Source organism: Thamnophis sirtalis, unplaced genomic scaffold (assembly GCF_051295495.1).
Source record: "Thamnophis sirtalis isolate CommonGarterSnake01/CBP01778 unplaced genomic scaffold, rThaSir2_p1.2 scaffold_3, whole genome shotgun sequence".
In the NCBI taxonomy this organism is placed as follows: domain Eukaryota; kingdom Metazoa; phylum Chordata; class Lepidosauria; order Squamata; family Natricidae; genus Thamnophis; species Thamnophis sirtalis.
This window is the reverse complement of record NW_028261383.1, coordinates 4942069-4958038: the sequence shown is the minus strand read 5'-3', so window position 1 is coordinate 4958038 and position 15970 is coordinate 4942069. Positions and strand designations below refer to the sequence as shown.

Genomic DNA, 15970 nt, shown 5'->3' with positions numbered 1-15970 from the left:
GGACTTGTTTCAGGTTTTATTTGCAAAATGTTTGAATTTGAGTTTGAGTTTTGCTTCAAAATAGTGCCAAAATTGATAGAATCAACCATCTTGGGCCTTGCCTGTTTGGACAAATGTTGTCCCACTATTACTTGGGAAGGCAGTGATTGGAAACTCAAATTAGCACTCGGCCCTGAACCGTTTCCAAACCCATCACATGAATGGGAAAACAGGCAGCAAACCGCTGGCAATCAAAGGGAGGTGACAGTAGCAGTATCAGAACAACCCTGGGACCCCACAGATCCCCAGGATATACAGAGACTTGAAAAAGTCTTTAGCAAAGAAGAATGCTATATAATAACCCCCCACTGACCCACAAATTGCATGATAAAATTTGTGGAAGAGGCCAAGTTACCACAACTAAAAATGTACTCCATGACGCCAGAGAAATGAATATGCTATGGGAACACATTGGCATCAATCTGTCTAGGGGCTTCATACAGCCAGTGAAACCCAAGGTGGGGCAGCCCCCGTATTATTCCAAGGAAAGAAAAATGGCAGGAACACAGTCATATTGACCGTGGTTGACTTATTTTCTGAACAAGCCCATTTCTTAGACTGCAATGGTCTCTCCCCAGCAAAGAAATTAGCTAGACTGTTAAGAACATCTATCGATCACAGAATTATATCAGATAGGTATCCAATTCATGGCTAAGTTCTGGCAGGAGTTTATAAAAGTGATTGGGTGATGCCAAGAGTTAAGTTCTGGTTTTCATCTGAGCATGAACGGGGCAGCGAAATGCATGAACACAATGATTGGCCAATATTTGAGATGTTATGTAAATTACCAGCAATCAAATTGGGCAGAGCTGTTACCATTCACTGAAGTCACTTACAACAATGCAGTGCATAGTAGCACGAGACCAATTCTCTTTTTCAGATGAGCACTGAGATGGAATTTGCTGGAGTACCACACAGAACCCCCTTCATCCATGTCAGTAAGTGAATGGATGAACTCATTAAAAGGTTGCTGGGAAAACGGTGTGCTCCCAGCAACCACAATTCAGAGTGGGGGATAAAGTTTAACTTTCTACAAAATATTGGAAGCTGCAGTGGCCTGCTAGAATTTAGGGCCAAAGTTCTTAGGTTCTTTTGAAATTACTAAGATAATACATCCAGTTAGAGTGAAACTTAAACTCACTCACCTGCTAAGGAAAATACATCCATTTTTCCACAGTAGCTTGTTAAAACCAACTGTCAGTTCTTCCCTTAAGCCAAAACCTGTACTGATTGAGGGTTATGAGCACTATGACGTTAAATGAATGTTATATTCCTGAAAGTATAGGGGTAAATCACAGTATTTAATGCATTGGAAAGGATATACAATTTCAGATGCAACCTGGGTAAAAAGCTGGAAGGTGGATCGAAATAGGTTGATTAAACATTTCCATGAGAAGAATCCCCATAAGCCAAAGGGGGTTCCTGGAGGTGGCAGGGGAGGTTAGAGTTTAATTAATCCTTTATGGTTGTGTCTTTGCAGGAAGTTCTTTTCACTTGAAGGGGAGGAAACCTATTGACCCTGAAGATGGCATAAGTGTAGTCATATTTTATTGTATGCTTTGTATGTTTTTAAATTAGCTTTTAGATTTGTAAGTAAATGAATTTAATAATATGAATTTATTCATATTATGAGTTTAATAAGGCTAGCCACTTTCTAACTGTTGAAAAAGGGGTTGCAGAGATAAAGGGGAAATTTTATCTATGGGTGGCATTCATTTTCTGTGGGAGCCTGCAACTGGATGAAGGAGGAGTTTGGAGTCACTGGACTGTTGGACTGAGGATTGATTGGAGATTGTGACTTGGGGGAAAGTTACATACTTTTGCTTTTATTGGGTGTAATTCCGGATCCTGTCCAGTGTCAGAATTACCCCAAGCCCTTAAAAATTAATGTATGCCTAATAGAAAGACTTTGAAAAGAAGGAAAATACCTTGTATTTTATTTTTTGGGATATGTTACTTGGAGGCTTGACATTCTAGCTATCTGCTGATATTTGTCCCTCTTTCTCTTCGTTCTACTTGTCCTTTTTGTCTTTCAGTTGATCAAAGAGATCTTTTTGCAGTCATACTGGTTTCTTCTTGGAATTCTTATTTTTCTTTTTCAGTGGTATTGTGATGGATTGGGCTTTTATGATCATATTTTTCAGAGTTTCCCAAGCTTCTTGAGTTGTTTTCCTCTTTAGGATTTTCATCCAAGGAACCTTTCTCATGACCTCTCTGAATTGGTAAAAATCTGCTCTGTTAAAATCTATGACTCTGGTATCATGATGTTCTATTATTTGTGTTTTTGCTATGTTGAATTCTAGCACGACATGGTCACTGTCACCCAAGGTTCCTGCAGTTTCAACTCCCTCTATCACTTCTTCTGTATTTGTAAGAATTAAGTCCAGTATGTCTGTCCCTCTAGTTACCACCTGTACCTTTTGGACAACAAAGTTGTCAGATTTGCATCCAAGAAATTTTTCCCAAGTTCTTTCTGAGCGTGTTAAAATCAGAAGAAGATTGCTCTTCCCAAACCAGCACTGCCTCTAGATATTGAGCGGAACTTCAAAAGGCTAATTTGGCTGATTTGAGGTCGAAAGGTATAATTGGACAACATCAACATGTAAAACAGTGTCACCACTCACCAGTCCATGAAGCTGGTTCAGATGGATACTATGTTAGATCATGAGAGATCATTTAGCACCACCTCTGCCCAAGCTGTGTCTTAGGTGACTGATAAGCACAACCAAGGATGTCACAGTACTCATTTCCACCTGAAGTCTGACTCACTTCAGGAACAGGAAGGCCAAAGCAACACCCAGGCCATCCACACAACCATAAGAAAGGTCACCATGTCCTTCAAAATTAGTTTTTGGATGGTCATGGCACAGGTCGCAACATCCACCACACTGTGGGCATCACCACCATTTCAGCTGCAGACCACACAGGCTATTGTTTACTACAAAACTAAGAAACTTCAAAATATAAAAAGATCTTAGTCTCTTATGTGAATATGGAAAGGCAATAGAGCGAGTGTAAAAGGACATAACTTCTGTCCTCTCTTTCCCACTATTTGTCTACTTTCCCACTATTTATTTCATTATTTATCCACTTTACCACTATTTAGCTAATGGTAAAGACTGGCTGTCATTTTCCTGTCTCTTAGTCAGCTCTCATCTCAAAACTGATATTCCTAGAATCAACATTTAGGATTATTATATGGACACACAATATTTAAAAAAATACACAAAAGTGCTCTACTCATACTTTTAGGCAGGGTGCTGATTGAATCCTTATGGTTAGAAGACAGGCACCGCTACAGTTAAGTGTCACTAACCTAGAGTGGCACCAAACCGCATAGCTCTGAGTGACTTTCCCCAGGAGTCTCTGGGGACAAGAGACCATGTTGAAAAACAGCAGAAGACAATTTCCTGAGTTTTGAACTTTATTCTTCCACTTTCCACATTCTGGACATGTCCTGACAAGAAGCACCACAACAACTACAGAACTTTGGCCCCAGAGGTGTCTCTGTGATTTTTAACTAACATGCTTTTTTCTAGCTACCTCTCTCCACATGGAGGCTTAAGAAAACTTCAGGGTCCCCAGAGGAGTCGCTGCTTTTCCCTATAATTATCCCCAGCCCAGCCATTGAGACTTATTCAATGAGTGCCTTTGACGTAGATATCAGACTGAAGCAACATAGAAGAGATCTTGCACCAGAAAAAGACAAATGTCTCATGCTCTGTGTTGCACAAAATTTGTGATAGGCAGGGGCTCTGCTCTTGAACGCACTTTTCTCTTCTTTCCATGTAGAGCTTGGTTGACCTATGTCTGAATCAGGAAAACCACTAGCATTTCTGTCCTGTGAGAGTGTTTTTCTTTTTCTTGTTCCTGTTCTTGTTGATAAATGGAAGGAGGATTGATGCAACTCCATGAATTATGGCACTCCTGATTCTGCTTCTGGTGCTGCTGTTATCCCAGCCAGTCTCTGGGAAACTTAGAATGAAGTGCCCACGGAGTTTTGAGCACCACAACGAAAATAAACTAGGGAGCTATTATAGGCCTGGAGATCATGTCGTTAGTATAGTCACCACTTCAACATCAGCATCAGAAGTAATGTTGTCTTTCAACATGACTCCTTCAAATCAGTTTCATGTGTAAGTCATTTAGCATGACACAGTTGCATTCCCTCCTTTTGCAGTTTTAACAATTGCCTTCTTTCCTTTTATGTCACTTACTCCTACATTACAAAACCTGTCTAATATTTTAAATGTTTTGATGATAAGTTTATGACCATTGAACCCAGCCCATCTTCTTAGCATTGACAAAAGTAAATGGTAATTGGTGAATATGGACTTGCTTCTGTTTTGAATGAATATTGTCATTAAAGTATAATGGGGTAGGGTAAAAAAAGAGATATTTTTTTAAAAAAAATGTTGCTGTTGATGGTAATGATGATAATGTCAGGTGCAAGAAACAAAGAACATCCATTGAGCTTAAAGCGCAGAAGAGATAATTGTTGCTACATCTACAAGAATCTAGTTAATTAATGGTCAGTTCTAAATTGGAACTAGATAAGGGTCAATGGGATTCATGGGGGGAGGATGGACATGGATCTTTTGAAATAATACTTCTAGCTCTGGCTTGCCATTCTCGTACAGATAATTTAAATAGCTTTTTCAATGCTAGGTTTTCATATGATTACCAAAGACTTCTAAGATTTGTTTTTGCTATTGAAGTGATGAACAAGAACTCTCCACTGCTGCAAAATCTCACACTTGGCTACAACATCCATGACAACTATTTGAGCGCCATTGGCACTTCAGATGCCTTGATGGACATGCTCTCTACTGGAGAAGCCAATGTTCCCAACTACAGCTGTGGAAGGAAGGATAAACTTTTGGCTGTCCTTGATGGATCTGACAATGACTTCTTCATCCAGATGTCAGCATTAGTAGGACCCTACAAAGTCCCACAGGTTTGTGTGTTATGTGTGTGTGTGTGTGTGTGTTTGTTTGTTTGTTACCTAGCTGATAGAGTGTTTGTAGCAGTGGTGGGTTCCAGATCTCGTTGCACCTGGTACGGTTACAACGGGGCCCAGCATCCTCCATATGAATGTGCGTGGCTTGAGTGCACACGGACGCAGCACACGCATGCGTCTTACCATCCAGCAACCCTTCCGCGAACCTCCGTGATGCTGCAGTGCTCAGCGGAGTGTCACCCACGCACTGTACATGCCATGTGCATGCACAGAACTGCCGAAGAGTTTAAAGACAGGTAAGGAGTACGGGCGGGCGAGTAGCCCCTTCAGAGCACTATACCAGAATGGTATCCGGTGCTCCGGGCAGGCTCCAGCACACCCATACTGGGGCATACCACCTGCAACCCACTTCTGGTTTATAGTGCTGATGAGTGAGCAATTGAACCATTCATAGCTTCTGTATGGAATTCAAGTGTGGCTTTTCACCATGACCATTGTAAGACTCATTGTTTGGCCTTGGGATACTTAGAGAGGAGGGGGCCAAATTCAGAGCAGTCCCTTCCTCTTATGAGACCATCCTCATTACTTTGCTGTAATTGGCAGCACAGCTGTGAAGTTTAAGAGTTCCTCTGTGTCCTATCAAAGGGCTTTCTGTTAAAAGGACTGTGCAACAGTGATAGGAAGCTTGCATTTTATCCATGCCTTTTTCATAATAAGATTTTCAATGGTGAGCAAATACCAGGTTTGTGAAGATAATGCCAGTGGATTACCTTAACTATATTTGACAAACAACTTGAATAGACATAGTATCACTAGCATTAATTAACCATTTTATTAAATAAAATTACAAGCATATTAGCCAACATATATTTTACCCTAATCTGTCCATCATACAATTTATCATAAAGTCTTGGTGAGCAATAGAGCCCCCGGAGATGATTTTACACCTGAACTATTCAATCAATATCCCAAATATTCACTGGTTCATTACAAATATAAATCATAGCTGCCATATTCCAGTTGGGTGGAAGATGGTAATGGTAGTTTCAATGCATAAAAATGAAATAAAGAGGAACCTGTTAATGAAAACCCATTAGTCTAACAGATAGTATGGCTAAATTAAATGCATGTTTCTTATTGAGTAGGGTTAACAGTGGGTAGATGAAAAGTGCATCCTTGAAGAAGTACAAGTCAATCCACTATTGACAAATATTTTGTCCTCAACCATCAATACCAAAAAATATATCAGTCTGGGGAAACAATGGTTTGCTGCCTTTATAGATCTCAGTTCAGGATCTAACACAGTGAACAAAAATATTATGGAGGAAATTGATTTCCCTTAAATTGGAACCTGGACTTTTGGCCCAGATCAAAACCCTTTTGACAAGCATTTGTCTGAGAGTGAGATTTGGGCTCAGTGGAGCCATGACAAATAGGATCAATATTTGATATGTCAAATTTCAAATTGTCAATCATTAAAGTCTATAAGCCAAGCTTGAAACTGAATTGAAACATTTCAGTTCGGATCTGCATACCTGAGTCTGATTGCAGTAAATTGTAGGGGTGACAACACAAATATGAATTATATACTTTGTTTTTAATCTTTATTACTTTATATGTTTCTTTAATTCAATTATATTCACCCTTGTCAATATTCTGCATTTTGAATTATTTAGCTGGATATCGCCTAATGCTTAATAACAAACTATTTTAATATGTTCACAAGAATGAAGATAGGTTTATTAAAGGGTAATATTGTGGATTTGATCTGACCCCAAATATGACACAGCAATCTTATTTGCTTTTTCAGATCAATTCTAGATTTGTTCCAGAAGCTCTGGGTGATAAAAATCAGTTCCCCTTTTTCCACCCAATGCTCCCCAGAGAAGGGTTCCAGTATCCAGCAATTGTCCAAGTGCTTCTCCATTTCAGATGGACCTTGATTGGTGTCTTTGCTATAGACTCAGAAAATGGAGAGAATTTCATGAGGACTTTTATTCCTATGCTTGTCAGGAATGGAATTTGTGTTGTCATAGCACCAAAGTTCTCAAAAACTGGATTTATACCAGAACTCAGGGATGACCTCACTAAGTGGAGACAAGTCAATGTCTTTGTTAACTTCATGGAACGCCAATCCCAACTGAACCAAATTATCCCTTTCTATGTAGCAGTTGAAGGTATTCCAGGACCCATTGAAGGGAAAGTCTGGGTCACTGCAGTCGTGGCCGGAATGATAGTGACAAGGCATAAGGTTTACAAACACAACCATAGTATTTGGTTCTTTGGCCTTCAGGAGAAAAAAAACCCAAAAGATATTGCCTTTGAACCCATTATCTTTCTAGAGCACCAATTTCCAAATCTGTATTTTCACTGTTCCTTTTCAAAAAATGTCTTTTCTGTCAAAGAGCGGAGAAGATGCACCCAGAAAGTGCCAGTGGGGATGCAAGGAGAAAGGAACAAGACACAAATCCCAAATGATGGGCTTTTATACACTCTCATTCAGACTCTGGCTCATATCTTGAATGCTGCCTATTCCTCCAAATATAGAAAGAGAAGCAAGGAGGGCAAAGAGATATTTTTTGCTCCACAACTGCAGCCGTGGCAGGTATGAGCTCCCAACAAAGATTCCCTGAGAAGGAATCCAAAGCAGAAGGAGGGGGGAACCTTCTCAATCTCTTTGAGCTACAAAATGCCAATAGAATTGGTCAATCTAATCACTCAAGAGATAATGTTTCAAACAATGGGCATATTTGATAGATATGTTATGACATGAAAAAAATCCTACTAAATATAAAAGGGATGTGTGCATCTTTAAATAAAGTCATGTACAGTATGTATTGATTTGAGATTAATAGAATAGAATTTGAAATTCATACATCCCTGAGAACATTTATCCTGACTCTTCTTAGGGGACTGGAGACTAAAACCTATGAAAAATGGTTGCAGGAACTGGGTATGTCTAGTTAAAGAGAAAGAAGGACTAGAGGAGACATGATAGCAGTGTTCCAATATCTCAGGGGTTGCCACAAAGAAGAGGTACTCAAGGGGAACACTCCACTACTCAAAGTTTGTTAGCAGTTGCAAAACACTCAGATCAGATCAGCCCAGTATCTAACAAACAGAAAGCTAACAGTCATTCTGGCTTCCTCTTATGTCCGAAAGAGGAAACAGCAACCAATCACATTTTACAGTATAATTTAAAGAAACAGGTACAGCATTGCTATATGATTTATATATTGCCAACCCACCTGTTAGATTATATTCCTAACAAGTTGCATAATGGTAAAAAAAAAAACATGAGAAAGGACCCCCCTGTAATTTTTCAGACTCTTAAAAGAGATGGTGGGAGATTTGTACTTTCAGACTTGGAACATTTTTGTTAATATAACCTTTCAATAAAATAGACCAAAAGAAGATTCTGTTAATGTAGCCTTAAAATAAAGTAAATAACCTTATCTCATTGTCTTTCCCACCTGGGAAAATATTAGCCTGGAAATCCCAAAGATGCTTTTTCAAGAGGGAACTGGACTTTCTGGTTGTTCTTTGAAAATGTTTCACTTCTCATCCAAGAAGCTGCTTCAGCTTTTTGGATGAGAAGCGAAATGTCTTTAAAAAAAACAGAAAATCCAGTTAACTCTTGAAAAAAGCACCTTTGAGACAGCCATGACCAGGATGGCTAAGAATCTCCATAGACATTAGCCTGGAAAATCTCTTCTTTAGAGATTTATACTTTCTGCGAATCACTGTTGTCTTGAAGGACTGAAACATTTTCTGTTGGTTATTGCTTTTTCAAGTTATAGTATAGTATACCCTTTATTGTCATTGTACAAAATAAACAAAACAAAATTAGTTATCTTTTCTGGAGAACATTTTCTATAGTTAACATATTTGTTAATTATTTATTTGGTCAACATATATTTGAGAAATGTTGCAAAAACTCTTTTAAAAATTGTATTAAGATATGGTGTCCTTCTTCAGCATATTTGAAAGCTAACAAACTGTAGAAGAAACATTCATGTGCAAAAACAGCTTGTGGGGTAAGGAACAAAAATTTCTACTTTTAGAATTCTGAGATGCTTCCATTTCAGTTCCATCCCTTTCTGAAGAAGAATGAGTATTTCAATCTTTCTCGAAAGAAACTATACTTGGACCAAAATGGAGACATAGTATCAGATCTGGAGATCTTAAGCTGGATAATTCTCCCCAAGGAGGATCCCATCGTAGCACATATGGGGAGTTTTGAAAGACAGAGATTGAATATCAATAAAGATGGTCTTTTACTGTTAAAGTTGCTTAACAAGGTTGGTGAAATGCTGGTGTCTTTTCTCTATTTTCCAAACCCTTAGGACCTATCGTATGTTGACTAGGCCTAGTTACTAATGTGAATGACTTTCACTGAGAATTCAGTGTGAGGTGCAGAACCCTAATATCAGGAGTGTCAAAGTTGATTTCATTGAGGGCCGCATCAGGGTTGTGTTTGACCTCAGGGGTCCAGGGTGGGCGTGATCAGCTTGACATCACTTGTGTCAGGGGCGCCTGTAGTGGATTGAAAACTCTGCCAGTGAAAAAGGGCTCCTGATCTCCATTTTCAGCTGCAATGGCCCCCTGCAACTCTCTACAAGCAAAACAGAGATCGAGAGGGTCACACATGTCTCTCACAAGCTCCATTTTCTCTGGCAAAGGCTCTGTGGGCCGTTCCTTCACTGTTTCTAGAGTGGCCCTGCAGGCCAGACCTAAGCACCCTGTGGGCCAGATCTGGCCCACAGGCCTTCAGTTTGACACCCCTGCCTTATAGATTTCTCAGGTGGCTTGAGAGTCATCAGTACTCCTGATCATGGATATTCTTCCTACACTATAATAAGAACCACTGCTTTAGGCTGATCAATGGGATGTTCAGTGAGTATATTTTAAGAAATGGATCATGACCCTTCTGTATCCTCTCTGCAATCTGGGATCTTCATGAAATGTGTGTGAGTCCCTCAATTGCTGTTGATTGTAGTTCTGATAGATTCATTTGTTTCTTAGGTACATTTAGCAAAGGAGAAAAGAATTATGTAAACCAGCATTCAAATTCAAGATTGGAATGAATGCAGTTAAAATGAATAATGACTCGATGGAAGTCCTGATGGACCCAGCGAGAAACAAGCTTTGGCATTAGGATTCACCATGGCCTGCTTGGAGCCAGTGTCTGCTGAAAGGGAAGGTCCATAGTCTGTGATGTTTTTAAATATACCAGACTTGGTCAGAATTATCCATGGATCATTTTCACCCCACTGGGATAGGGCAATAGGCCTTCTGCTCTTAGAAAGGAAGTCCAAGGCACTGAATTCATAATCATAAAGACTGATCTCTTATGAGATGCCTTGACCCAGAAAACTGAAGAACTGAACCAAAGAAAAGCCCTTCCTGATATTTGAAATAATGAGATATATTTTGAAATGCTACTTAGACTTTTTCTTTGGATTGTAAGAGGGCATTTCATTTGAAAAGAGAAAGAACCTTTTTGGATACTTAGCTGGGACATAGAAATGTCCCATTCCAATACAGTGTTCCTAATTATTTCCCATGCACTGCAGCTAAAAATTCCTGTTTAAAGGATATGTACTCATGACCTCATCTCCATCTCAATTCATTACAATTCTACATATAGTGACATTTGATCTTTCTTCACTAGCACAGCAGCCAAATATGTTGAATAAATAAATACATAAATAAATGAATGCTTCCTCCTTTAAGATTGACAGCGCTACCTATTTTGTAAGGAAATTTTCCTTTTTATCTCAATTGGAAAGTGGTTTTCAACTATTTCCCTAAATTGGAATGGTTTTGCAATTTTTTATATAATCTAGAAAAAAATCTTTCAGATCTTAATGGTCAGAGATTTCTTTTATCACTATAGATTTATTCTGTTTTAATAAATCAATAATAAAGGTTTTAGAACAAATTTTATTTCTTTAATTAAATTTTGATTCAGTTCTAAAATTGAATATCACTAGATCATCATACTTTATGATCATGGCCATAGGATGAATGGAGGAATGCATGTCATGAGTGATTAATCGTCACTCGCTTTAATCTTTTCTCAATTCCATTCCTTTAGATATGATTAAGCAGAAGGGTAGTTTCTTACAATCTGATATGACAGAAGCAAAAGGGAAGAACTAAATGTAGTGTCTGTCAGTAGTTGTGTTTCTTCCAACTATTTGGAACTTATTTGAGATTTCATTTTTACGTAACTGAAGCTCAGAAACAACTTGACCAATACTCACATTGACCAAATCTGTCAATGGAAGATGAGTCCAAACACATTTTTGTGTGCCTTGTTTTTCTTCTTAGTCTCTGCCTCAATCCAAATGTGTGGAAAATTGTCGCCCTGGATTTGTCAAGAGGGCTCGGGAAAGAGAGCCAGTTTGCTGCTATGACTGTGTTCCTTGCCCAGAAGGGACCATCTCTACTCAGGAAGGTGGGTAACCCTGGAGGACAAGATATTGGATTCAACCACAGCACTGTGGTTGTCTTGGATTTGGGGATTTGGAGTGGGAGACATTGATTTGCAATGGGTTTCCTTACTTATTCTCACACTTTACCACTGTGACATTTATATATGTGTTCATTTCTCCATTTTTATTATTGTAAGTTGCCTACAGTACACCCACAGCAAGATAGGTAGCAAATAAAGTTAACAAAGAAATAAATAAATCTCTATGCCATTTGTGGTCGGGCAGGTGGTGCTGTTGTTGTGCTGGATGAGCACCTGGAAGTTGTATGGATCTGGGTGGGAAGGATCCAACTTCAACTGAACCTGGGCAAGTTAGAGTGTCTTTCTGTTTTTGGCCCCCAAGGGACAAGTAAAAAAGCATCCCTGACTCTGAATGGGATGTCACTCTCCTGGATGGCAGTGGTTCCCAATATGAGGTTCCTCCTAGATTCATGGCTACAGTTGATGAGCAGGTGGAAGCCATTCCTAAAGGGACATTCACAGAGATTCTTCTTATGCCCTTACCTGAACTGCCTTATTCATTTCCTGTTTGAATTAATGCTGTTGCTATTCATGGGTTTGCTCCTGAAGACCACTTATAACAGTGATGGTGAACCTTTTTTGTCTCACCAAAAGTGGGGGGAGCAAAAGGGGTCATGCACAGGCATGCGAAACACCAATATTTATATTGCATGACCCCAGCGCGCATGTGTGCACAACCAGTGCTCCTCTCCATTTTTGGTGTTCTTATTTTGCCCTCCCCAGGCTTCAAAGGTTTTATAGGAGCCTGGGGAGAGTGAAAACAGCTCCTCCTGGAGCTTTCCCAAAGCCTCTACAGCACAAAAAACAAATCCTATGGGCAAACCGGAAGTTTGGGAACAGACTTCTGGGTTGTTTGTTGGGGCCTTTTTTAGCACTCTGGATCATTCAGGGAAGATTCCTGGAGGTCCCTGAATTCTCGGGGGGGGGGGGCACTAAAATTGGACCTACGAGCAAACCGGAAGTCTGTTCCCAAACTTCCGGTTTGCCCATAGGGTCGGTTTTTTCATGCTCTGGAGGCTTCAAGGAATAAAAATGGCCTCAAAAGAAGGCTGAACTCAGTTGTCTAGTGCACCCATGCATGTTGGACAGTTGACATGGCAACGCCTCACGTGACCTGACAAATGGCTCCGTGTGCCACCTTGGCATGTGTGCCATAGGATCGCCATCATGGATTTAGAACATACAAATGATCCAGACGGCAATGGCAGGGATGTTATTTTCCCTATATTCAACCCTATTATGTGAGCTGCATAGGTACATAGTTTTTTTTCCATGTAGAATTCAACTAATTTTAAAGCTGCATTTTGCACAGAATCAAGATCTCAGTCAGATTTCCTGTCCCTGAGGTTATCTGCTTGTTCCACTAGAGCAAGTATAATAGGCATGTTCCAAATCCTTTCATCAAACAAGGCTACCTTGTTTTATGAAGACATGTTCTTGGAAGCCTAACTTTTCTGTTGCATTTCCTGGAGTATTAATTAAGTACCTACTTGAATTCCAAAGGGCCCAGACTCCTCTAAAATTCAGGAGACCTGGTTCTTCTCTTCACCATTGGGATAAGGTGAGGTTGGTGTAGGAGAAGAATATGCTGGATTGCATTAGTGAAGGGTTGTTGTGCATCAACAAGTTGTATTTTGGGTTTAATTTTCTGCTTATTGTTGGTACAGTTGTAAAAATTGGGTGGTCTTTTTGCTGGCTTTTAGCTGCTCTAAGAGAGGTATAAGATAATCAGTCAGACAAATGTTTTATATATGTATTCAGGCTCCTATTTACCATTTAGTATGGCCCTTTCTTATCTCTCCTGTCATCCAAAGAAAGTATTTATTGAAATGCAGAGGAAGTCAATATAAAAGAAATATTACTTTCTGTTTTCTCAGATACTGAAAAGTGCATCAAATGTCCAGATGATCAATATCCAACTGAGAACAGGGTCCAATGTATCCCGAAAAGGATAACCTTCCTGTCCTATGAAGAACATCTGGGTATCATCCTGGTCTCTTTTGCCCTACTCTTGTTCTTAACTACAGGATTCATTTTAATCATATTCATTAAATACCTAGAAACTCCCATTGTCAAAGCCAACAACCGGGACCTCTCCTTCGTCATCCTGGTCTCCCTTCTGCTTTGCTTCTTGTCCTCCTTTTTCTTCATTGGACAGCCAAGGAAAGCCACCTGTCTTCTCCGACAAACAGTGTTCAGCATTGTCTTCTCAGTAGCTGTATCTTCTGTGTTGTCCAAAACAATCACAGTGGTGTTGGCTTTCCTGGCCACAAAACCAGGGAACAAAGTGAGAAGATGGTTGGGGAAGAGCTTGGCCAACTCCATCATCCTTTCTTGTTCTGCTGTCCAAATTATCATCTGCTGCATTTGGCTAGCAGTTTCACCCCCATTCCCTGACTCTGACCTCCACTCGCAGCCTGGAGAGATCATCCTTCAATGCAATGAAGGCTCTGTCGTCATGTTTTATGCCGTCCTTGGCTATATGTGTTTCCTAGCTGCCATTTGCTTTATTGTAGCTTTCCTGGCCAGGAACCTCCCTGGGGCCTTCAATGAAGCCAAGTTTATCACCTTCAGCATGCTGGTCTTCTGCAGTGTCTGGGTCTCCTTCCTGCCCACCTACCTGAGCACCAAAGGGAAATACATGGTAGCTGTTCAGATCTTCTCCATTTTGGCCTCCAGTGCTGCACTGCTGGGCTGCATCTTCATCCCCAAGTGCTACATTATCATCCTGAGGCCAAACCTGAACACTAAGGAACATCTGACGATAAAAGTTGGGAAATAACATTAACATTGTTTCTTAGATTCATGATATTTATTTTTTCATTGCAGTTATTATTTGCTTATACACTTCCTTTGCATCAATTTGATAAATACAATGATTTAAAAACAAGAAAAAACTTACAAAGAATGCAAAACTAATGAAATTAAATTCCAACATAATAATCAATCAGTAGAATAAACAAATTAATAATCATAATAGGTGGGATGAAAATGGAATTCTTAGTCTGTGTGAACGTGATCTCTGTCTATGAAATAAATAATAATAATATTGTAAGACTAGTGAAATTATATTCCAAATGGTAAAATAAATGAATGAATAATTAAACTTGCTATGCAGCCAGGGAAAACGAGATTTCCCAAATAGTGTGGGAGAGAATCTGTTGCTGAACACAGGGGTGTCAAACTGGCAGCCCAAGGGCCAGGAATGAATAAATTGACTATTAAAATCAAGAAGGCTTTGAATACTTTTTCACATGGGATTTGTTTTATCAATTGCTACCTGACAGAAACAGCAATTAGAAATCTAAAAGTATGAAGGAAAAGACCAATTATATAAGGAAAGGTCACTAAAATGTATAAAGAAATATTATCAGTATTTTATCATTATTAATGTGTAGATAACTGCGGGAAATTACACATGCACACACACAAACTATGGCATTGCCAGGAAAACTCTAAAAAATAACAATTTCCCCCCCAAAAGACTGCAAATGAAACCAGTTGTTTTCCCTAACCCTAAGAACAGGAAAGACCAAGCCACTGGAATAAAAACCATCAAAGCATTGTGGGAAATTGTAAAGGACAGTGCCAGGGAGCTCACAGAACCAGCAGCCACCTCACAATTACCTAAGATATCACACAGAAACACACAAAATCTGGCAAAGCTGCCTTGCACCAACCTGACCTGCCCATAGAAAAGCAGTCTCCTTGAGACACATAAACTATGCACCCACCTGTACACTTAAAAGCAACATATTGCATCACAAATAAAACATTTGCAAAAAGGAATAACATTTCTTGTAATAAACATTCTATAAACAATAAATAAATAAAAATTCCCTAAAAATAATTTAAAACCACCACGTTCAGAGAACACCAAAGGACCCCACAGTCCTCTCCCTCGTTAACTTTTCCCTTTTTGTCCTATCTTTCTCCTCCTTCCCCCCCAACCCCATTCCCTTCTACCACTGATGATGTTACCTAGTTTGCTAATGAAATGTCTGCAAGAAAACCACCAAGCTCAGAAAGTAGCAGGGATCCCACTATCCCCCAACTCCTCTTTCTCCCTCTCTTTCTCCTTTTTGTCCTTTCTCCTCCTAACCCCCCAAACCCACTCCCTTCTAGCATTGATGGTGTTACCAAACTTTGTTGATTACCCCCGTGCCCGTGCCCGTGCTTTTTGGCAGCCTGGCATCTTGGGCAAGTCCGGGGACCTTGGAAAGTCCTTGCAAGGTCCCCGAACTTATCAGAGATGCCGGCCACACTGCATAAGCTCCATTCCCCACCCCCGCACCCATGCTTTTGGTGGTCTGGAATCTTAGGCATGTCTGGGGACTTTGCAGAGGCCTTGTGAGGTCCCAGAACTTGTAAAAGACGGTGGCCGTGCCATGTAAGCTCCCGTCCCCACCACCATGCCTATGCTTTTTGTCAGCCTGGCATCTTGGGCAAGT

The 15970-nt window shown here is 39.9% G+C and overlaps 1 protein-coding gene across 1 annotated transcript in view; it reads left to right on the top strand.

The window, feature by feature from the left end:
- LOC148047056 (vomeronasal type-2 receptor 26-like) overlaps positions 1-14301 on the top strand; it is a 48413-nt gene extending 34112 nt beyond the window's left edge. The window contains exons 3-5 of the mRNA XM_087707710.1: positions 7503-7604; positions 11336-11462; positions 13397-14301. Of these exons, the coding sequence (XP_087563836.1) occupies positions 7503-7604; positions 11336-11462; positions 13397-14301 (1134 nt within the window). The remainder of the gene's footprint in view (positions 1-7502; positions 7605-11335; positions 11463-13396) is intronic.
- The last annotated feature ends 1669 nt before the right edge of the window (positions 14302-15970 follow it).